Source organism: Rhincodon typus, chromosome 18 (assembly GCF_021869965.1).
Source record: "Rhincodon typus isolate 14 chromosome 18, sRhiTyp1.1, whole genome shotgun sequence".
In the NCBI taxonomy this organism is placed as follows: Eukaryota; Metazoa; Chordata; class Chondrichthyes; order Orectolobiformes; family Rhincodontidae; genus Rhincodon; species Rhincodon typus.
In genome coordinates this window covers 55,748,245-55,773,495 of record NC_063349.1, presented here as the reverse complement: position 1 = coordinate 55,773,495, position 25,251 = coordinate 55,748,245, and the positions used below count along the sequence as shown (strand labels likewise).

Here is a 25,251-nt window from a genome sequence, read left to right as displayed (position 1 = left end):
CTGCTAAACACTGCCTGCCCCCATCCCCTACTGCTAAACACTTCCGGCCCCCATCTCCTACTGCTAAACACTGCCCTCACTCAACCCCAGCTACTGGCCACTGCCTTCCCCCACCCTTTGCTGCTGTTGACATCCCTAGAAGCATCATTCACCACTTCAGACTCTTTCTGAGCCAGTCAATTGCTGAGTCACGGTATTGACAATACACACAGAACGTCTTCACAAAGAAGAGATGGAGCTCTAACAGGAGGAGAGGTTTAGGCAAAGAATTCCAGAGGTAAGGACACAGGTAGCTGAAGGCATGGCAGCAAATGACAATTACAATCAGGGAAGTGCAAAAGATTAGAAATGGAAGAGTGCAGAGATCTTGAAGGGTTGTGGAGTCGGAGAAAGTTACTTGGAGAAAGTTGGAGAAAGCAATAGGGAGGGGCAAACTTCAGATGATTTCTCTGTAGACCACTTCAGGTTTAATCCCCTGAATAGAATCAGTTGTCACAGCTATAGGGCAAACATTCAGCCCATTGCATCTGCACCACCTCTCTTAAGCATTCTGTCCATAATAAAATCATCTCCAGTATTTGCTGTTTTCTACTTACCATGGGTAAGGTTTATTGATGGGAGTTGCCTTGTCTTCTGTCAGAGGGATCCTGCTGCATACAAATTGGCAGTAGCTTTTGCCTCGGGACAATTTTAAAATGCATCCATTTGTGATAAAGTGCTTTCATATATCATAGAGTCATAGATTCACAGAGACATACACATGGAAATAGACCCTTTGGTCCAACTCAGCCATGCCGACCAGATATCCTAGATAAATCTAGTCCCATTTGCCAGCATTTGGTTCATATCCCTCTAAACCCTTCCTATTCATATATCTATCCAGATGCCTTTTAAATGTTGTAATTGTACCAGTCTCCACCACTAGCAGCTCATTCCATATATGCACCACCCACTGCTGGAAGAAATTACCCCTTAAGTCCCTTTTAAATCTCTCCCCTCTCACCTTTAAACCTATGTCCTCTAGTTTTGGATACCCCCACCCCAGGTTTATCCTGAATTCCCAATTTATTAGTGTCTGTCCTATCTTATGGCTGTTATTTTAGTCTCCCTCCCCATTAATATGAAACATTTTCTCCCCAATAAACACTTCCACAACTTATAACCTTTTACCAGGCCCCCCACTTCTACCACCTCTCTCCCGAAGATTTTGTTCAGTCCTTCTCTTTAGAATTTTAATTATATGGTACATTATCTAAACGCTACAGTTATAACCTTGGAGCAGCTTATTCAATACACATATTGCTTCATGTAAGTTCAGGGGAAAAGAAATCTCTTGAGTAAATACACCTCATAGTCCCTCTCTGGATCATGTAGACATCATCCGATAAGGTATTTGAATCTTTCATTTCATGCCAAATGTCATGAGAGGGATAATTGGGAAATAACACTTTGAGGAGGGTTAGTTCCAAACAACCTATCGGGTCTCGTGTTCAGTTTCCGCCTTTCATTTTCCATTTCACATGTAGTCACTGTTTAGATTAGGAAATTACGCAACTGTTCTGTAACATTCCAAATAATTTGTTTGGTACAGGTTCATTTTTACAGTTTGCACTGATCTCCACCCCCTTATCCTCCTGCCATACACTGCCCTTTGATCCTCAACACTGCTTTCTAAACACACACTGCATACTACAGTTGTTTACAAAATACAAGTTGCACTAGTGGTCAGATTTTTTCCTCATGTTCACTACATTAAATTTTACTCTGTTCCAAAGCAGTTGTATCAATCTGGGTGCCTGAATTTTGTCATTCAGCTGAGCTACTGACCCCAGACACGGGCCAGTTGATAAAATGATGCCTTGGTTAACCTGGACAAGCTTTAAAACTTGACTCGATGGGAAAGGCTATTTGTACCAATAATAGGATCTGTTAGAGACACAGCATTCCATGAACACGAACTGGAGATCAAACAAAATTATCGGAGCATGTTCTGAATTCATGGAAGCCCCACAGTGCAGAAAGTGGCCATTTGGCCCATCATGCCTGCACTGCACTTCAGAGAGCTTCCCACCCAGACCTAGCCCCCAACTCTATCCCCATAATCCCACTTTTACCATGGCTAACACACCTAACTGCACATCTTTGGACTGTGAGAGGAAACCGATACACCCAGTGGAAACACACACTGACACTGTACAAACTTGACACAGACAGTCACCCAAGGCTAGAATTGAACCCAGGTCACTGGTGCTGTGAAGCAACAGTGCTAATCACTAAGTCACCATGCTGCCCTTTTGGAATTGGACCTAAGGGATTGGTTACTGCTTTCAGTGTTAGTATAAAGCAGGCAATGACAAATCAGCACATCCAGAGGGTCCACCAAATCCCAAGTAAAAACCAACAAGGTGCTAGTCACTTCAGACTGAAGAAGGGCCACTGGACCCGAAACATTAACTCTGATTTCTCTTCATAGATGCTGCCAGCATTGCTGAGCTTTTCCAGTCACTTCTGCCTTTGTTTCTGATTTATAGCATCCGATTTCTTTCAGTTTTTATGAAGAGAAATTTCTTTGTTCAAAGAGTTTGAATGTTTGGAATTCTGGACCCCAGAGAGCCATGGAAAGTCATTCTGGAATATGCTCCAGACAGAAGTGAACAGTTTTGTTTTGGTTAAATGAAACTAATGGATCTGGGGATTGAGCTGGAAAATGCAGTTGAAGTAGTAAAGTGACCATGACAGTCTTGATGGACAGAGTTGTCTCCAAGGGCTATTTCCTGTGTCCTTATGTTCCAACGTAAGAAATATGGTAGCCAATTTGTACACAGCAAGATCCCAAAACAACAATGTGATAATTGGGCCATTTGATTATGTTATTTGAGGGATAAATATTGACCATTAAGCCATGGAGAACTTCTCAAAATTCATTCAAAATAGTAGCCATGGGATCTCCCAGCTGAAAGGGCAGATTGGGTCTGATCTCAAGAGGTGGCATCTCCAACATGTGGCACTCTGTTGACCTAACACAACCATTTATTTGCTGCAGTTCAAGTTACAATGACCTGTTGTTGTCTCAATACCAAAGGGGAAACAGATATAAGCAATGAAGTCACCTGGTTAAATAATGCATTCAGTACTGGAAAATTCCACTGGTTATTCACAGAACTGAGCAAGCAAACACAATTTCAGATCAGCTGAGAAGCAAAATGACTTTGTTGTGTTAACTTGGCTGAGTATCACAATGCATGTTATATTAGAATCATACTGTACAGAAGAGACCCTTTAGCCCATTGAGTGTGTATCATCAAAAACACACTAAATCTATACTAGTCCACTTTCCAGCACCACTCCTATTACCTTGAATATTATGTCACTTCAAGTGCTCATCCGAACACATTTTAAACAGTGTGAGGTAGTGCATTCCAGAAACCCACCATCCTTTGGGTAAAGGAACTTTTCCTGATACGCCTTCTAAATCTGAAACAAAAACAGAAATTGCTGGAAAAGGTCTGGCAGCATCTGTGAAGAGAAATTAGAGTTAATGTTTCAGTCCGGTAACCCTTTCTCAGAACTCCCTCTAATTCTCCTGCCCTTCACCTTAAATATGTGTCCCCCTGTTCTGGTTAAACTTTATGACCTGCCTACATTAGTTCAATAGTATTCAAGAGCATTTAACTAAACATTTCTCCACCACTGTAGCGTTCTGATGATCCAGCACTGGCACCAAGTTCCATCTGCCCATCGTCCCTAGGCTTCTTAACCCGTAATGTATCCTGGTCTGGTACGAACTTCATTTTAAAATTTGCATCTTTGTTTTCAAGTCTCACTCCTCCCTATCTCTGTAATCTTCTCCAGCGTTACAACCTTCAATGGTTAGGAAGATCAAAGTCAGAGATTGTCTGTCAGTTTTATGAATACTGAAGGATGTGGGATGAAGGGATGTAAGAGCAGTGTGATAAAGTAGTGTTGAATTGGGAGAGCAATATTGACTCATTGAATGGCCCAGCAGACTCGAAGGGCTGAATGACCATCTCCAGCTCTGATTTCCCACATTCTATATAAAAGTCACTTGACATGGATTAATATATTTGGCTAAATCGGCTCCAATAAGAGCCGCCAACATGGACTCCATTGTGATACAGATGCTCATGGAGGGAATTAGTGGGTATACTTAACTTATTTCTGTTAGCATCAAACCATTCATAAACTTCCTTTCTTCTGTCTTCTAAAATGGCTTTCACAATGAGTACAAGTTGCTTGATGTGGAGGGCTTGGCACAAACCTGATCATCATTTTAGACTGGCAATCAATCAATTTCACCCACAGCACAGCCTTCAATTTTTCATTCTACCCTCTGAGCCCCTCTGAAGGACTATTGGAAGTCATGTTGATTTATAAGACAACAAGACCTTCAGAAATAGGAACAAGAGGAGGCCATTTGGCCCCTCAATCCTGCTCCATCATTCAAAGGATCATGGCTAATCTGACATTCTCCACATCTACTTTCCTGCTTTTCCCCATAACCGTTGATTCTCCAACTGATCAAGAATCTATTTGTCTCAGCCTTAAATATACACGAGGACTCTGTCCCCACACCACTCTGTGGCAAGGAACTCCAAAGACTCTCAACCCTCTAAGAAAAGAAATTTCTCCTCATTTCAGTCTTAAATTGGCACCCCTTTATTCTGAGACTATACCTTCAGGTCCTAGTCTCTCCCATGAGGGGAAATATTCTGTCAGCATTTACCCTGTCAAGACCCTTAAAAGCCTACATGCTGACAGTTTTATCATCACTTTTTTCTGAAATTGGCTTATCTCCGGATTGTGCTTTAATGGAACTCAAATTCACAAACAGTTCCTCTGATATTCACCCTCCTACTCTTGGGGTTGTGAGCCCAATTAGATAACTGTAAAGTCTTCACATTGTTGTAGAGGATTGCCAGGTGTTCCAAAGACTTTGAGAGAAGAAATTACTCCTCATTTCAGTCTTCAGTTGGTGCCCCTTTATTCTGAGTCTATGCCTTCTGGTCCTAGACTCTCCAGCTCTCTAATTTATATTGCTCACATAAATAACACATGTCACAAACAGAATTTCAAGTGAATCTCCTTCCAAACTGTTTGAAATCTGTCTACTTACAGAAGCACTTGCAGTTATTAACTTCAAAGCTAGTTTCCACCAACAAGTCTTTTTGTCTTAACTGTTCTCAAATTCTTTCAAAAATACGCTTTATAAACTATTACCCATTCCTGCTTTAGTGATGGTTCTTTCTATCAATTTTATTACATTAGATGCTGTTCCAGCCACTTTTTCTCTTTTCAAGAACATTCCTTTTCAGATAATACTCAGACTGTTAGAGCAGCAACCGGGGGGACTTTTTCTCCAGACACTTGGCTTGCGCGTGGAATGAACTTGCTGAGGAAGTGGTGGATGTGAATGCAATTACAACATTTAAAAGACATTTGCTTAGATACATGAAAGGAAAGCTTTGGAGGGATATGGGCCAGGAGGAAGCAGGTGGGACTAGTTTCGTTTGGGATTACGTTTTGCATGGACTGGTTGGATCGAAGGGTCTATTTCCATGCTGTATGACTCTATGACTTCAATTTTCTTAGCTTTGGAAAAATTGCCATTCTCACAATATGTGGGGAAGTTCAATGATTAACCTGTAACCCTTCAAGATTCTCAACGGTCAATTCTCCAAAACAAAAGCAAAACCTGCAGATGCTAGATATCTTTAAAACAAAAAGCAGAAAATGCTGAAAATACTCAGCAGGTCAAGCCACATTTGTGGATAGAAAGAGAAAGTTAAAGTTTCAAGTTGTGGCCTTTCATCAGAATGTAGTTCTTCTGAAAACTCTAGGCAAGCAAGAGTTGGGGGAAGGGAATTCATGGCAAGATTACATGGAAAACAAAGTGAGGAGGCTTGATTGGAGCATGAACATCAGCATGGACTGTGGATCTGTTGTGTGTGGGAGTGCTGTGACAGGTTTGTCCAGAACAAGCTGTCTGTGATAGGGCTAGGGTTATGACGGAATATCTTTATGTGATATATTCACAATATCATCTGTGTAACAAAGCATGTGACTAAGATATCAAGGTTTAAAAATAAAGATATAAAGTATAAACATCCCAGACTCCACCTTACCCTGGGATCACTTGAAGCATGGCACCCTACTGCAAGCATGCTGCTCAATTATAACTTAATGTTTATGTATAATTGCTCGCCATAATAAACATCTTTTGGATTTTTCAATACCATGATATCCATGCCTAGCTTCTTATGTTATGGGAGATAATGTAAGCATTGCCACATCAAGTAAAATATTGTTGGAGGCAAACCCACATCATGCTTTGCGGCATTGGCTGTACATAAAACACTCTAATAACTTGGCGGTAGCTATTTGGAAAACTGATTGAAGATCAGTTGGACAAGAGATCTGGACAACAGAGAATTCAGACAAACAGCAACATCAGATACAGATTCTAAAAGTATCTTACTTTACAACAAAAAGTGCTGAAGCTACATACACAATCAAACCTATTGGCTGCATGCCTGCACATGAGCATTTTACATCTCTTTTCACCTTTAAAAACCACCACAGACTGCTGATCTGTTGTTCTTGTTTAAAAGAAAGCAGTTAAATGGTCCTGAAAGTACAGCCCCAAAGTGTTCCTAAACAGAAAATAGAGTCCAAAACACTAATAAGGAAACTTCCAATGTTAAAAAAGCACTACCTGTCCAAACCCTGACCAGTTCCACCATATTCTTTCTCCAAATCAGCATAAATCTAAACAAAGCATGTGTTATGCTTTCACACCTTACCATCTACAAACAAACCTGCGACTGTAAGCCTGCAAATCCTAAACTAGAAGCCTGCAATACTGAGGTGTCTAGCCTGCAATTCTTAAAGGAGCAGTAACAGGGCAAAATAAAGAGGAGCAGAAGCAAAGAAAAACAGAAAAATAGAATGAGAGAGAAGCAGAAGCATCAGAAGAAATAAACAAGACTGCATGGCACTTCATTTCTGAAAAAAAAAATTGTCCTGCACAAAGAAATGGAACGTAATCATGTCATTATAGATTGGGCAGCATCGAGTAACAACTTTACTGGGTTACAACTTTTCAAACACCATTTGCAGTTCTGTTTTGCAGATCAAATGATAAGTAATCCCATGGGAAAAAAAAGCTTTAAAAATCTTGTGTTATTGGCACTTTATAAAGACTTTGTGAGGTTAACACATCCAATCTTTCCATGGGCAATTAGAAAGATCCAAAAAAGATCTGGAAGGTACTTGAAGACCAGCTCAAGGTAAGTCAGAACTTTAGGATTAATAGGCTGTAACTCAGGTCATACAGACAGTAACCCTAATTATCTATTGACCAGTTTTTCAGAACATAATGCAGCAAAGGGCATGAGAGTTACTTTTCTGAAGAGGATTTGTCAGAGATACTCACCGAAGGTAGTACTCACCTCTACACCAATTAAAACCTTGTGGAGGAGTCTTTTGGACAAAAGAAGGCAATAGCGTTGACACATTATTTGAAGATGGGCACAAGTCTAAAACCATAACAGCAGGCCAACAACACTTACATGCCTTAATGCAGTCAACATTATTGCTACAGTCAAGGCCAAGCCAGACCCCAGAACAAAACACAGGTGAACAAAACTGAACAGCACTACAATATTGGTCGCAAGGAAAGGATTAAGAAGGTGCATAAACTCAAACATATCAATGAGTTTAGAGTCAACCAAGCCTAAAAACAAATATCAGAAGATGACCAAGTTTTCCACATTGTCAACATCACACACCATGTTACTGGTATAAGGTGATCAGACACTTTTACAGCTAGTAATATGAAATGTCCTCAGCAGGCAGGACCACACACAGTAAAAGCTAAAACCAACACGGGAGTTAGTGCCAACATTTTGCTACTACACTTCCTGAAAGACACGCAGCTCAGTAAGCGGAGCTCCATGGAACAGCCTACAAGGGACCATCTCACAGTCTATAATGGATCACCAATTCTAGGCACTGACAGAGTCACACTGCGGTGCCAATTCCCAAGCTCATTTTCGCTTCCTGCAATCTTCTACCTAGTAGATACCAACAGTCCAGAAGTGCAGGGCTTCCAATACACAACCTTGATATAGTCACAATTTATGAAATTCAAACCATGTGCACTGCGGTGGAACAAACCACACACTATGCAATCAAATCAATCAGCAATCTTGAATGCCTGTGGCCACACTTACAGACCTGACACAATTAGGAATTTTGGGAATGGTGCAGTGTTGCAACTTAAGGATGATGCAACTCTATCCGTTGATCCTGGAAGGAGGTGCCAGGAAGCTTCAAGTGGAGCTGGGTGAGAGGGAGTAAAGTAGCACCATTTGGGAGGTTGACCACCGCATAGATTAGGTGTAAGTCCATTGCATGTTTTGAAGTAAGATGGCACCATAGAAATATATCTAGATCCAAGACACCTCAAGCTTTCAACTAAAACATGTCCTCAAGGGCTGCTGTTGCTATAAGAATTAAATTCTAAATTTTCCTAATTGAGATTAGTTACTAAACTGGTCCAAAATGGAGATACTGATGTAGCAGGAGAATCCCAAAAACGAATATTTAGAATGGCATTTATAAGGTACTATTTCCAATAGTTGCCCTTTGAACTGTCATCTAGCCATGACATTATCCAATACCAGATGGTTAGTGTCATTAATAATGCAACTGGCTGTGATTACATAGCTGATAATATTATGGTCATGGGTCAGACCATGACCACACCTTTACCTAACGAAAACTGCAGCACAGTCCCAAGGATTGATTTTTAACAGAAAGAAGTACCAGGTCAACATTAGCCAGATAAACCTCTTTGGGTTCTTTTACTCCACCTGTGAGCCCAACCTGATCCAAGTAAGATCAAGGATATCCAAAAACACCAATCCCAGTGGATAAAGAAGATCTGTGACATTGTGTCAGATTTTTAACTTCCTCTCAATCTGTGTACCCAACTTCACAGAAAGGGCATCTCTGCTGTGAGATTTGTTCAAGAGGCCTCTCCCATGAGTCACAAGACAACCACCACTCACTTCCATTCTCTCAAGCCGGTTCTGTTGGCAAAAGCTGGTTGACTATAATACTACAATCACAGTAATATCATGATTCTCAAAGTCGATGCATCAGACAAGACAATATGCATGTCTTTTGCAAGGGAAAAAATGTCTCTTTTGCCTTTGGTTCAAAAACCATGTTATTTGCATAAATATCCCAAAGTATAGCACAAGTTCTAGTCTTCAGCATCATGGAGTTTTACATGTACGAACTTACATAGAAACATAGAAACATAGAAGATAGGAGCATGAGGAGGCCATTCGGCCCTTCGAGCCTGCTCCACCATAGTTCATGATCATGGCTGATCATCCAACTCAACAGTCTAATCCTACTTTCTCCCCATAACCTTTGATCCCATTCACCTCAAGTGCTATATCTAGTCACCTCTTGAATACTTTCAATGTTTTGGCATCAACTACTTCCTGTGGTAATGAATTCCACAGGCTCACCACTCTCTGGGTGAAGAAATGTCTCCTCATCTCCGTCCTAAATCGTCTACTCCAAATCGTCATACTGTGACCCCTGGTTCTGGACACACCCACCATCGGGAACATCCTCCCTGCATCTATCCTGTCCAGTCCTGTTAGAGTTTTATAAGTCTCTATGAGATTCCCCTCATTCATCTGAACTGCAATAAATTCACTGTTGAAATGATCTGCCACAAATTATGAATGAATGCATCACCATATTTGCAGTGTCTCCGTGTCAAGATGAAGGATATGACTTTGAAATGAGAAGACAGTCAGGTACCAGGATGATTATGGTTCACATACTGAGTAGGTTACCCAGCTCACACAAAGATATTCTTCTTGATCTACATGTTACTGCTTGAGCATGGTGGTACGTTAGCCTAGTTGGTGGCTGGTGTGCAATGTCAACTGACGTCAATAGCGAAGGTTCAATTCAATTCAATTTAGGATGGCACAGTGGCTCAGTGGTTAGCACTGCTGCCTCACTCCTCCAGGAACCCAGGTTTGATACCACCCTCAGGCAACTGTCTGTGTGGAGTTTGCACATTCTCCCCATGTCTGTGTGAGGTTCCTCTGGGTGCTCTAGTTTCCTCCCACAGTCCAAAGATGTGCAGGTTAGGTAGATTAGCTGCAGGAAATTAAGAGTTGGTGTGGACTCGATGGGCTGAATAGCCTGCCTCCACACTGTAGTGATTCTAAGTCCTGCAACAGCTGAGGTTGCAATGCAGGATTTTCCTTCCCAACATTTCCTCTGACCTCAGTTAAACCATCACCAGTCGTGTCTCTGTATCTCTGTAATGAGACAGCAGCCCTATGGTCTGGTAAGACTATGGTGATGTTATATTTAAGGCTTGAGACAACAAAGTTTAAGGCATTCTCCAGGCAAAATCTTATGCTTTGGTCAGGGCCAGTGTGAACAGTTAAAATCAGCAGCTGCAGAAGATGTGTAACTATAAGACTTTGCAAAGGATCTTTATCAAGGGATGGTCTTACAGTATTAATGAAGTGAAACCCACAGCCTTGGGAACAAAAGCAGGAGTTGCTGGGAAAGGTCAGCAGGTCTGGCAGCATCTGTGGAGAAAAATCAGAGTTAACATTTAACAGTTCTGAGGAAAGGTCACTCAACCCGAAACATTAACTCTGCTTTCTCTCCACAGATGCTGCCAGACCTGCTGAGCTTTTTCAGCAGTTTCAGCAGTGCGTAACTCACCTCCTGACTCCCCAAAGCTTGTCCACCATCTACAAGGCACAAGTCAGGAGTGTGATGGAATACTCCCCACTTGCCTGGATGGGTGCAGCCCCAACAACACTCAAGAAGCTTGACACCATCCAGGACAAAGCAGCCGCTTGATTGGCACCACATCCACAAACATCCCATTCCCTCCACCACCGACACTGAGTAGCAGCAGTGTGTACTATCTACAAGATGCACTGCAGAAATTCATCAAAGATCCTCAGGCAGTACCTTCCAAACCCATGACTCCATCATCTAGAAGGACAAGGGCAGCAGATATATGGGGACACCACCCCCTATACATTCCCCTCCAAGTTACTCACCATCCTGACATGGAAATATATCACCATTCTTTCACTGTCACTGGGTCAAAATCTTGGAATTCCCTCCCTAAGGGCATTGTGGGTCTACCTACAGCACATCTCCTTTTTATAATTCATTCCTGAAATCTACAAAGCTAGATTTTTTAACTTCTCTATTTTTCCAAGAACTGTAACTGAAAAAGCTGTATCTAGGGATCTCTGTACCTAAGATGGCTCCATTAGCAACGACTTGTACACTTTTCACTGTACTCATCTGAGTACATGTGACAATAAAGTTAATTAAAATTCTGATGGACTGCAGAATTTCAAGAAGGTAGCTCACCACCACTTTCTCAAGGGCAACTAGGGACAGGCAATAAATGCTGGCCTGGGCAGCAAATCCCACATTCCATGAACAAATTTTTAAAATGACTTTCCTTATTTTCACCTAAGCAGCCCACATCTACCTCAGGTCTCCTCATTGCATATCAATATTGTGTGCAGTATATTAACATTCAGATATGAAGCTGGCCAATCAAGGGTACTCACCTCCTAGCTCAGATCCTACCAGGTAGGACAAGTTGTGTACCACTAAATTCAAGAAATGGGATGGCACTAAACAGAAGAGATTGTAAAAAATCTAACTAGAAGAAAATACTGAAGGTGCTGGAAATCTGAATAAATGCAAAGACTGTTGGAGAAACCTAGCAGGTCTGGCAGAATCTCTGGGCAAAGAAACAGATTTAATGCTTTGAGTCCAAAGGCTCTTCTTTGGGACCTGTTGTTAAAAACTCTAGTCTTTAATTCTGTTATGGAATGTGGGTTCAGGATTGCTAGCAAGGCCAATATTTATTGCTTATCCCACATGGTCACTTGAGAAGGTGGGAATTGGTCACCCCCTGGAGCTGCTGCAGTCTACCCAATGAAGACATCGCTGCAGCACTCAGTCTATTCCCCTTCCTGAAGGCTTGGTGCAACTGAATGTCGCGTTGTGCCCCACCACAGGCTGTTAAGAACACACAGCTTGGTGAGGCCCAAGAGTCACATATAGAACAAGAGTGGGATTGGAGACTTCTTCCATACTTCCCAGGTTCTTCAAATGGAGTTGAAATTTTCCAACAGTCCTGTTGGGATTTGAACTCATGATGTCGAGATTGTTAATCCAGCAAATAACCCCAATAGTATTGCACCTTATACTTGGTGGTGTAATCAGCATTGACATCTGATGTGGTGCAACCTAGAAGGTTCTTGCTGAGATCATTAAGGCTGGTACTTTAGCACAAATGGAGAATTGGTTAATGAATGGGAAACAAAGTCAGGATTAATTAGTGATCTTTCGGGTGACAAGCTGTAACTAGTGGCCACAGGGATGAGAGCTTAGACCTCAGCTATGATCTATGTTATGATCTTCTTGCACTCTTCAATCAAGCAAGATGGTGGCAGAGTAGGAGAGCTGAGCCAGGGGCTTGTCTGCTGCAATTGGATTTCTATCTTTTTTTTAATGCTCTTTTTACTTTTACTTTTTTACTTTTGCTCTTTTTCTTTTTTTTCCTTTTTTTTCTTTCTTATCTTCGCTTTCTCTTCTATTAAGCCTCTAGCGGCAGTGGCAGCAATGCCAGGATGAGTTTGACACAGCTCTACCCCAGCCCGGGGTCTCCTAGCAAGTGAAGAACAGGTCCCAGGCTGACTTTCCAAGCCTCGCCCTGCAGGCTAGGGCAAAGACACAGCTCTGCAGATAGCCCAGGTGCCTGAAACAGGAGAAAGGTGGCCTCGCTCTGGCATAGCAATCTCCCTGTGTGGTGGTTCTCCTGTGTGACAGTCTTATCTTGGCATTGAGATCTTGTCCCCATGTGGTCTTCTTTGTCTTCAACATCCAGGTATTCCTGCAGCCCAGAATGGTGAAATCCTCCTGGTTGCATCTTCAGGGTATTCCATTGTTCCTTAATCAGCTTTCCCCAAGCCCAGGAGCCATTAACTGTGATGAAATTTGTCTTAATTTTGCTTTTTTGTATTATTATGTATTACTTCTGTCATTAATACAGGTGTCATGGTGGGGTGACTTGTAAAACATTTCACTGTATTTTTCATGCAAAAGTACACTTCACAATAAATTTCTATTCTATTCTATTAATGATTTGGATGATGAGGCACTGTTTGCAGCCAATTTGCTGATGGTGCAAAGATAAGTGGGAACGCAAGCCGAGAGAAAAATACAAAGAATCTGCAAAGGGATACAGACAGGTGAGATGAGTGGACAATGTAGGAAAATGTGGACTTGTCCACTTGCAGTCAAATACTAGAAAAGGAGAATATTATTTTAATGAAGTAAGTTTACAGAACTCAGATATAGGGGATCTGGGTGTCCTTTTTCATGAACCATTAAACATCACCGTGCAGGTACAGCAAGAAATTGGGAATGCAAATGGCTTTTATTGACAGTGGTTCAAAGTTTAAAAAAAAGTTTGGAAGGCTTCCTGCAACTGTGCAGGGCATTAGTGAGACTCCCCTTAGAGCACTGTGAACATCTTTGGTCTCCTTGCTTAAGGATGATGCACTTTGTAAATAGTTCAGAGAAGGTTCACTCTGCTGATTCCCAGGATGAAGGGGTTGTCTCATGAGGAAACGTTGACCAGGTTAAGCCAATACTCACTGGAATTTAGGAAATTGAAAGCTGATCTTATTGAAACATACAAGTTTCTAAGGGAGTTTGTCATGATTGCTGATGAGAGGATGTTTCCCCTTTTGGGGGAGTCTATAACTATGGGATACAGTTTCAAAAGAAGGGGGCCTCTCATTGAAAGGGAGATGAGGAAGACTTTCTTCTCTCAGAGGGCTGTAAGACTTTGGAAATCTATTTCCAAGAGTTTAATAGTGGCCAGATCATTAAACATACTCAAAGTCAAGGGTTATTGGGCTCATCAGAGCAGATAGGGATGTAAAGCTAAAACCACAATCAGATGAGCCATGCTCTTGTTGATTGTCAGAGAAGCCAATGAGCTGAATGGCCTACTTCTGCTCCAGTTCCCTCTGATCTTATTCTATCCAGTGCTGAGGAAGTGCTCATGGATGAAATTGTCATCCTTCAGATGAGATACTAAGTCGAGACCCTGTCTGCTAGCTCTGATGGATGTAAAAGACCCCACGACACAGTTGGAGGAAGAGCAGGGAAGTTTAATTCAATGACCTGCTTCAATATTTATCCATCACTTCAAATCACTCAGAAAAAATGACCCAGTCATTATCAATGTGTGTGGGAGCTAGCTATGCAATAGTTGTGAATCACTTTGCAGCAACCAGAATGAGTGAATTTATTTTCCTTCAACAAATCCTTTTGAAGGTACTTTCCTAAAAAAAACACAAGCACTTATTTCTGAAGAAGGATCCAGACCCGAAACTTTCCTGCTCCTCTGATGCTGCTTGGCCTGCTGTGTTCATCCAGCTCCACACCTTGTTATCTCAGATTCTCCAGCATCGGCAGTTCCTACTATCTCAGACATTTATTTCTTTGCTTTTGGCAGGAAAAGGGTGTGAATCTCACTCACATTGAATCAAGGCCTTCCCGCTTCAAAAAGGGACACTATGAGTTCTTCATCGACCTGGACTGTAAAGATATCACTAGCCTTGAGGAGATCCTCAACAGCTTGCGACAAGAAATCAGCGGCACGGTTCATGAATTATCACGGGACAAGAAAAAGGACACAGGTACCAGAGCCTTATCTTCTCTGACTTTTTAACTTAGAAGGGGAAACGGATATGTGAGATATGCAACGTGTGCGGGATACAGAGTGTGTGTGGGAAATGGAATGTGTTGGAAACGGAGGTGTGTGGGAAACGGAGTGTGTGTGGGATACAGAGTGTGTGTCAGGGAGATGAAGTGTACACGAGAGATGGAGTGTGTGTGGACTGCGTGGCTGATGTATGGGGATGGGGAAATGTGTGTAGGCATGGGAACAGTAGGGTGGGGTTGTTTATGTTGATGGGGTGGGGGATTGTGTGTAAGCATGGGGAACAAGGGGTGGGTTTTTTTTGAATGAGAGTGTGGGGCATTGTGTATCAGTATGGCAGGTTGTGGACAATGTCCTCACAGAAAGGTTGCCTCAACCAGAATCGGAATCCATTTGGTGTACGTTGACCTGCAGTGCCCTTAGGAAGGGAATTCTAGGATTTTGATGCAGTTACAGTGAAAGAATGGCAATATATTTCCAACTCAGAATAGTAAGTGGCTTGGAGAAGGAATTGCGGGCGGTGATGTTCCCATGTATCTGCTACCTTTGTCCTTCTAGATGGAAGTGGTCAGGGATTTGGAAGGTGCTGTCTGAGGATCTTTTTGTGATTTTCTGCAGTGCATCATGCAGTGCATTGCTGTTACTGAGTATCAGTGGGGAGGGAGTGGATGTTTACAATGCCAGTCAGGTGGGTTACTTTGTCCTGGATATTTGCATGCTTCTTGATTGCCGGTGGAGCTGTAATAAAGGCAAGTTGTTTCTTTCTAATTGTGTGAGGTGGGGACGAATGTGCCCAAATTCTGTTGTCAGCTCCCTTACCCTCCCTGAGAGTGAGGGACCACACAGAGAATACAAACCTGCACAATGTATTCTATAAGTTTGTAAAATGTGCACAATTTCTGCACCGAGATATTGGTGAGCTTTGTGACATACAGATAAAGCATGAGAATTTCTCTCCCATGACCTTGAATCTAACGTCTGGCTGGGGCAAGTTCTCAAGGAATAATTCCACTTCCATGTATAAAAATATTAACTTAGCCTCATTAGTGACAATCCAGCTGCATCAACCAAGAGAAAATTGCTGCTCCTGTGGTCTCCCAGTGGATTTATTGTCATGCTGTCATTCATTAAGAACTGACCAAATCATCAATCCAAATTTCTGTTTGGCAGAATTACAGTGAAACTTTTTACTAGCAAGTATTTTTTTTTTCAAAGCAGTGTATTAATAGGTTGCAGACAGACAGGTGCTTGAGATACCAGAATGAAGCTTTATATCTGCTGGAGATTTATTATTCTTCACAGAGTTGAATTAAAGTCCAAGATGCTGAGAAACGAGGCTTCTTTTCCAAATTTGCCTTCACCCTGAGGCAGAGTTGAGTTGTTAACTTTGTTTAGACAAGAGCTTAATGAGTGTTATGAATTCTCATAAATTTAACAAATCTTGGGACATCTAACCCCATTCAGAGTGACCATAGTAAGGGACAAAGGCATAACAACAACCGTTTGATAAATGAGGAGGTCAGAATAAGTGGCTGATCAGAAACTTTGCTCACTGACTTGTTTTATGGCCTGCTCCTTGGCTGACCTGCTGGTTACCTTCCAACTGTCAATGCAGCCAGTATCAGCCATGTCCGAGGGAAGAAATTAAAGTTATAAATGGCTGTGGAGAATTAAATTAGCTGGTCTAATTTTAAAATCTGCCAGTTCTCATTCACTGTTCCTCTCCCTTCTTTTCCTGTTTTAATATTCCATCATTAGAACTCATTTACTGTCTTGTTTTTTCATTAGAATTTATACATGGTTATGTTCTTTCCCATGTAGTATTTGTAGAAGGGCAGATAGGGAGTTACATTTTAATTATGTACCCCCTCCACTGAACTTCCATCTGCTGAGCATTCAGATTTCTCATGACTAGGTTAGAATTGTTTCATTAGACTTTTAGAAACTGTCACTAATTAGTTTTTACATTGACATACATTTATAAATGAACTTGTTTAGTAAGTTGGTGCATCCATGTGTGTACCCATGAGGGCGTGCACATGGATTTTGAGTACCCACATATGTGTGCACTTGTATGTTGTCAGAGGATACTGAAAATCAGACCCTACTGTTCACAGAAACCATCACAAATTTAACAATGACCAATGTAATGGTCGAGATAGTCAATTTGCCTCATTTTGAACACTAGCTAACAAAAGAACAAGGTGCTAATTTTCAACAAAAATCAAACATTCCAGTAATCTCATGATTCCCTGTTTGGTTTAAAAATGGGGAATTCTATCAGAGCCTTCACAATTACCCACACCCTAGGATGTGAGCTAGGAAAGTTACTCTCAATTTTACAAACACACTCTGGAAAAGATTTGTTACCAGTTAATTGTAGCTGTTTAAATATGTCTTCTGTTTTTTTTAACATAGTTACTTGTTACTTTTGTTACTATATCTTATTTGTTTTACATGTCCTTTAGGTGTGCCATATATCATAGCATCCACTAAATAAACTACACAGTTACGCGCTTTAGCTAGCCTTTTGTATGTAGCTGGGGTATTTTTAAACCCAAATAACATGATAAAACACTGACGTAACCTATTTGGTGTAACAAAAGCTGATATCTCTTCAGCTCTTGATGTTAATAGTACTTCTTTAATGGATTAATCTTAGTAAGGAATGAGGCACTGCTAAGCCAATCAATGCAATCTACAAACAGAGGAACTGAGTATTAATCTGTTTTGTTAACTGCATTTACTTTTCTGTAATCTCTACAGGATCTAGTCAACCCATCCAGTTTAGAAACTAATATGACTGGTGAACTCCAGTTACTTTCACTTGGTTCCAACAAGTGATTTTCTACCATGTATTGCATTTGTTTTATTGATACTGGCTCCCCTAACATACACAAAATGAGTGGCTAACATTGTACACCCTGGTGTATCTCTACAGATTTCCTTGAATTTCCTAATTAACTCTACAAGGTCATCCTGTTGTCCAAACTCTGAATATGAACTATCCGGTATTTCAGTGTTGGCTAGTTGAATTGTAGAATGTTTGCTCTGTGAATTCTCTTTCTCCTCACTGTTACTGCTGTCTCTGTCAATCTCCACCACACTTACCACTGGACCTTTTCCTTATCTTCCTCTCTACGATAATATTAATTTAACATGTTCATGTGACATTAATGACTCTTCTTCTTGTCATCAAGACTATCACCAGATAACAGATAGCAGGAATAGCAGATGTTGGAGTCTGAGGCAACACAGTGTGGAGCTGGAGGAACACAGCAGGCCAGGCAGCATCAGAGGAGCAGGAAAGTTGACGTTTCAGATTGGGAACTTTCTTCGGAAACAGGGAGGGGGAAGGGAGTTTGTAAATAAATAGAGAGCGGAGGGATGAGGCTGGGGAAGGTAGGTGGGATGGTGATAGGTGAGTGCAGACAGGGAGTGGTGGGGATTGGTCAGTGGGATGGGTGGGGTAGATTGGTGGGAGAGAAGATGCACAGCTTGTGTCAGGTCAAGGAGGGAGGGATGAGAGGGAGGGTTGGACATGGGATGAGGCCGGGGATGGGGAGATTTTCAAACGGGTGAATTCCGTGTTTAAGCCATCGGGCTGTAGGCTCCCGAGGCAGAATGTGAGATGCTGCTCCTCCAGTATGCGGGTGGCCTCATTGTGATGCTGGAGGAGGCCCAGGATGGACATATCACCCAGCAAGTGGGAGGGTTGGTTAAAATGGTTGACGACTGGAAGATGCTGCCGTTTGTCGCGAACAGAGCACAGATGATCTATGAAACGGTCTCCAAGTCTACGCTTGGTCCCATCGAGCCACATCGGGTGCAGCAAGTAGACCAAGTTGACAGATTGCAGGTGAACCTCTGTCTGATATGGAAGGTTTGTTTTGCCCTTGAATGGAGGTGAGGGGGGAGGTGTAGGGGCAGGTGTAGCACTTCCTGCGATTGCAAGGAAAGGTGCCGGGGGTGATGGAGTTAGTGGGGAGTATGGAGCAGACGAGGGAGTTGTGGAGAGAGCGGTCCCTATGAAAGGCAGATAGGGGTGGGGAAGGAAATATATCTTTAATTGTGGGATTGGATTGTAGGTGGCGGAAGTGGCGGAGAATGATATGTTGAATGAGGAAGTTGGTGGGGTGGTATGTGAGGACAAGGGGGATTCTGTCTTCTGTTGGGGGAAGGGGATGTGATGGCAGAAGTGTGGGAAATGCAAGAGATGCAGTTGAGTGCATTTTTGATCACCAGAGGGTAGAAGTTATGGTCCTTGAAACAGGAGGACATCTGGAATGTTCGGGAGTGGAAGACCCCACCATGCGAGCAGACGCGGCGGAGGTGGAGGAATTGGGAGTATAGAATTGCATTCTTGCGGGAGGCTTCAAAAGCTGGTGTGGGTATTAAAGATGCCAGTTTGATTAGATGTTCAGACTTTCCCATGACCTTATTGTATAGCATGCTTTGCCATATTGCACTAGGTCTTTATGAAGTTTTGGCCGTGTAAAATGCCTGTCTATCAATGCTTGTTCCTGCATCTCATGGCACATCCTAATTGCAATAGCTCCTAGATGCTATCACAATCTGATGAACAACCGTCAACTCTTCATCTGCTGGTTTGTGAGAACGTCTCCACTCGCTCGACGGAATTCCATTTTGAACATCCTTTAGCCTCAGCTTCAATGTAAACTGTCTGTGTTAACTTGCTTCCATCTGAACCTTCGTCCTAAGCCTCAATCAAAGAGGACATGCCAAACACCTCTTTTGAATTATCCCTACCCTTAAAGAAAACTTCAGCTGCCTGAACACTTGCTTGCAGTATTATAATGACTGCTGGTGATGGACATTGTTTAAACATTATCCTGGTTACCATAGAATGGAAAAATACTTGGAATTTGTTCTCATAACTGTTTCATTGCTCTATCCTCTCTTCGACATTCTGTCGTTATAGACAAAGTTATATCTTTCACTTCAGCCAAATCATTACCTAAGAGTAGGTCAATTCCATTCAAGGGCATAAACATAGAAATTTAGAAAAATAGGACCAGGAGTATGCCATTTGGCCCTTCGAGCCCTGTTCCACCAATCAGCGTGATCACATCTGATCATCCAACTCCATACCTTGTTCCTGCTTTCCCCCTATACCGTTTGATCCCTTTAGCTCTGAAAATATATCTCTCTCCTTGAAAATATTCAAAGTTTTGACCTTAACCACTTTCTGTTGACCTCTTTTCTGAAAAACTCTTGCTACCCTTGTTCTGGCCATCAAGTCACATTCTTAAGTGCTCTTTATACAAAGGAATAGGTATGCACTCTCTACTTATCACATTCATTAAATTATGGCTTTCGATGCACTCTCTGGAGGAAAAACTAAACGTATTCCAGCAAAAGAACTTGTGCAACTTCTGTATCCCTTTGTATATTTCTAGGTTGAGTTGTGCCTATTGAAGAAAACGCTGTTAACTTTCCTTTTGACAAAAATCCATTATATCTTAAACATTGCAAAAGTGCAACAAGAAGTTGAAACTTTTTGTTTTGCACTCATTGGAACAAGGAAGTGAGAAACAGACCTGAGAAAAGGGACTAAAAGCAGAAAGTGCTGGAGAAATGCAACAGGTCTGGCAGCACCCGTGGAGACAGAAAGAATGTTAACATTTTGAGGCTGGTATGACTCTTCTTCAGAACATCATCTTTGCAAAAAAGAGACACTGTTTTCTACAGTTGTATGAAGAGGCACTGGTTGGTTGGACCATCCTGGCATAGAGATGCAGCAAGACCAGTTAACTGTCAATCTTAATTCTCAGATCAGGCAGGTGGATTCTGATTGGTCAGGTTGTTGCCATGGTGATGTAACTGCAATTGGCTGTCTCCATGACTCTTTTTTTAAGATGCAAAGTATGTACAAATTCATTTTGTTTTCATTGTCCTGTGTGTTTATGTATTTAGCTTCTAGCATGTACAAACGCATCAGCCTGTGAGTCTGACCGGTGATCAATAAACTACATTTCCATCCTGTGCCTGCTGCAATGTTCCAACAAAGCACAGCACAAGGTCAAAGTAAAGCATCTCACTGAGGTGCTCCATAATCGCTAGGACTCAATGTTGAATTCCACATCTTCAGAATCTGAACACAATATCTGTTCTCCATTTATTTTACACACTCTCTCTCTCACCCCCTCCTCCAGCTGCTTAGACTTACTGAGTTCCTCCGGCATTTTCTATGTTTGTTATAACTTAATTTACATCTCTTTCTCTCTTTAAATACCATTAACAAATCCTTTGTCTTGTGCACTGGGCCTCTACACTATTTGTTCCCTTCACCCTCTTCTATTTCTCTTAAAAGAATAAAAAATCAATTTTTTAAACTCATTTCAGTTCTGAAGAAGAATTATACCAAACTCCAAATGTTAACTTTGTTTATCTGTCCACAGATATTGCCAGACCTACTAAGTTGCTCCACCATTTTCTCCCAGTTTCTTGTAATTTCAGTAAGCCATCTTGCTCTCACACAAACATTTCCATCCTGGACCTTCTGCAATGTTCCAATGAAGCACAACGCAAGTTCAAGGAGCAACATTTCTTTTAGACACTTTATAGGTGCTATGACTCAAAATTGAATTCCACAACTTCAGAATCTGATCTGCAACTGTTTTAGTCAGGAGAGAACTGTAGTCACAGTGGTGAAAGAGCAGGGAGTGAGATGGAACTATCACAGCAATTCAAGAATGAATCATAAATTGAAAATTCAGAAGCTGACCCTTCAAAAAGCAGACTGGAATATATGGAGGAACTTAAAATAGCAGATGTATTGATATGTTATCTCATAGAAAACTATTGAGCTGACTTGTGAAAGCTATTGTTGACTTATAAATTGATTTGTGTAAATAGGCCAGGAGAAATTTCTTTGTTAATGTGGGGGATGTAGCGCCCACAAAGAAATATTCAGACAGATTCAACCCAGAGAAGATATCCCAAGTGAAAGAAGAGATCAAATTCATGATGGAAAATAATATTATTGAACTGAGTTCAAGTAGTTCAGCTCATCTTTTCTTATTCACTCACAGGATATGAGCATCACTAGTTGGGCCCAGCATTTATTGCCCATCCCTAATTGCCTACAGGGTAGTTAAGATTCAAACCCCTTACTGTGGCTCTGGAGTTATATGTAGGTCAGACTAGGTAAAGACAACTGATTTCCTTCCCTAAAGGACACTAATGAGCCATATGGGTTTTTCACCAACAAATGATCATGGTTTCATGCTCATCATCAGGCACTTGCTTCCATATTTTTATTGAAAAGCTGTCATGACAGGCTTTGAATCCAGGTCCCCAGAACATTACTCAGGTCTCTGGGTAATCATCTAATGATAATACCAGTAGTCCACCGCCTTCCATAATACTGACAAAAGCAGATAATCACAACAATTATGTAAAGATTACCACAGTGATTACCACAATGCTAGATACATGAATGGAGGACTATGTTGAGAATACAGTGATTAATTTATTGAAGGGATTTTGGCAAGTTCCATTGATTGACACAGAAAAAGAAGTATAACCTTTTATAACCCCCGGGTAGACTTTATCAACATAAAGTCAGAATGAAGACTGTGCCAGCAACTGTTCAAAGATTAACCAGCAAGGTCATTGAGGAATTATGCAACTGTGTTGTCTGTATTGATGTTTTGGGTTATGGTTATCGAAACCTATGAAGAACATTTTCAATACTTTAATGAATTATTTGATCGGTTACAAGGATCTAAGTTATCAATGCCAAAGTGACTTATTGAGGCCAGGTAGTGCCCAGAGGAATATAAGTAAGGGATTTTCAAAGCCCAACCCAAGAGATTTTGCAGAATATTGGCATGAATGAATTCTGTTAGAAATTTATTCCAATTTTCAGCATCACAATGGCTACCTTGACAATTCTGTTAAAGAAAGACAATAAATTTAATGAGACAAAGAAGTGTCAGAATGCCTTTGAAAGTTTGAAAACTGCTGTCTACCACACCAGTGTTAACAGCAATAAGTAATTGTAAACCACTGAAACTGACTGTTGATGTGAGTGATGTTAGTTTCGGTACGTTTTATTATGACGGATGAGATGGGAAACTAAAGGCCAGTCAGTTACTTTTTTTTTGTTAGCAGAATTAGTCAACTCTGGACAGAGAGACTTTGAGTTTGGAGTTAACTCCACAATGCTTTAAAGTTGATGTTATGTAGTGATATTGTTATTGATGTAGTAGTCCAGAGACCTAGGTAATGTTTGGAGACCCAGGCTCAAATCTCACCATGGCAGAAGGTGGAATTTGAATTTTGTAAAAAATGAAATCTGGAATTAAATATCAACAATGATCATGAAACAAATGTTGACTCTTGTAAACCATCTAGTTCACTCATATCCTTTAGGGAAGGAAAATTTGTTGTCCTTACTTGATCTCGTCTACATGTGACTCCAGATCTATAGCTATGTGGTTGACTCTTAACTGTCCTCTGAAATGGACTAACAAGCCACTCAGTTGCATCAAACCAGCAAAATATCTCAAAGGAATGAAAATGGACTGATCACATGGAATTGGCCTAAGCACTGAAAATGACATTGGCAAAGTTACTTCTGTTGGATTTGCAAAGTCCTTCTTACTAACATCTGCGGGTTAGTGCAAAAATTGGGAGAGCCGTCTCACAGACTAATCAAGCAGCAGCTTGACAGAGTTATACTCACAGAATGATGCCTTGCAATGTCCCAGACATTATCAGCACTGACCCTGGATATGTCCTGTCCTTCCAGCAGAGCAGTCCCAGCTTAGGCAACAGTAATAATGGGATACAGTCAGGAGGGAGTTCCCTTGGGATTCTGCAACATTGATTCTGGACACCATGAAGTCTTTCAGCATCAGGTTAAACCTTGACAAAGAACCTGTGACTACCATGGACAGCTCCCCCCATGCTGGTGAATCTGTGCTCCTCGATGTGGAACACCGCGTGGAGGCAGCACTGAGGGTGGTAAGGGTGCAAAATGTACTCTAGGTGGGGGATTTCAATACCCATCAAGAGTGGCTCAGCAGTAGCACCACTAATCGAGCTGGTTGGGTCCTAAAAGACATAGCTGCTAGACTGGGTCTGCAGCAGGTGCTGAAGGAACCAACAAGACAGAAAAATTCTCTTAGTTCCCAATGGAGTGTTGAAGGAGGTGGCTATAGGGTTGGGGATCATCTTCCAAAAATTCTACATTCTGGAATGATTCCTGAAAATTGGGAAGTACAAGTGTAACTCCACTATTTAAAAAGGGAGTGACAGAGAAAGCAGGGAACTGTAGACCTGTTAGCCTTACCTCAGCAGTAGAGAAATTAAAGAATTATAAAGGATGGGTGAAATAGACGCCTGGTTGATAATGATCTGAGTGGGCATAAGCGGCATTGCTTTGCAAATGTCAAATTTGTTGGAGATAACACAGTGTGGAGCTGGAGGAATACAGAAGGCCAGGCAGCATCAGAGGAGCATCTGAAGAAGGGTCCTGACCCGAAACATCAACTTTCCTGCTCTTCTGATGCTGCCTGGCCTGCTGCGTTCCTCCAGCTCCACACTGTGTTATCTCTGATTCCAGCATTGGCAGTTCTTACTAACTCTGAAAAACTTGTTGGAGTTTTATTTGAAAATATTACTGACAGAAATGATAAAGGAAAGTCAATGGATCTAGTATACTTAGATTTTTGGAAGGCCTTTGATAAAGTCCGTCACAGGAATCTCATGGGACAGGGTGTAATGTATTGACATGGATTAATGTTAAGACAGAAAACAGAGAAGAAAAGATGGGTCATTCACATATTGGCAGGCTGTACCAAGTCAGGTACTACAAGATCAGTATTTGGATCCAGCTGTTCACAATATACATCAATGATTTGGAATTGGTGACCAAGTGTAATATTTCCGAACATGCGAATGATACAAAATTAAGTGGGAATATGTGTTGTGAGGAAGATGGAAAGCAACTTCAGGAGGAGTTAGACACGATTTCTGAATGGGCTAGAACAAGACAGATGGAATATGAGGTGGAAAAATATAAGGGTATCCACTTTAATAGGAGAAACAGATGTGCAGCATATTTCTTAAATAAGCCATAGAGTCATACAGCGTAGAAACAGGACCTTCAGCCTGCCATGTCTATGCTAACCAACAAACACCAAACTTTCTAATCCCATTTAGCTGCACTTGGTCAATGCTATGGCATTTAAGTGCTCATCTGGATGCTTCTGAAATTTTGCCAGAGTGCCTACCTCGACCACCTTCTTACGCGGCACATTCCATATTTCTGCCACCGTCTGGGTGAAAATATGGTTGGAAAATGCAGATGGACGAAGCGACCTAATTGTCCTGTTTACTAAGGCACTGAAAGCCAATATGCAGGTGCACCAAGC

At 41.5% G+C, this 25,251-nt stretch overlaps 1 protein-coding gene across 1 annotated transcript in view; it reads left to right on the top strand.

Moving 5' to 3' along the window:
- Positions 1-25,251, top strand: part of pah (phenylalanine hydroxylase) — an 83,189-nt gene that overhangs the window by 15,674 nt on the left and 42,264 nt on the right. Inside the window, exon 3 of the mRNA XM_048608047.1 lies at positions 14,639-14,822. Within this exon, the coding sequence (XP_048464004.1) occupies positions 14,639-14,822 (184 nt within the window). The remainder of the gene's footprint in view (positions 1-14,638; positions 14,823-25,251) is intronic.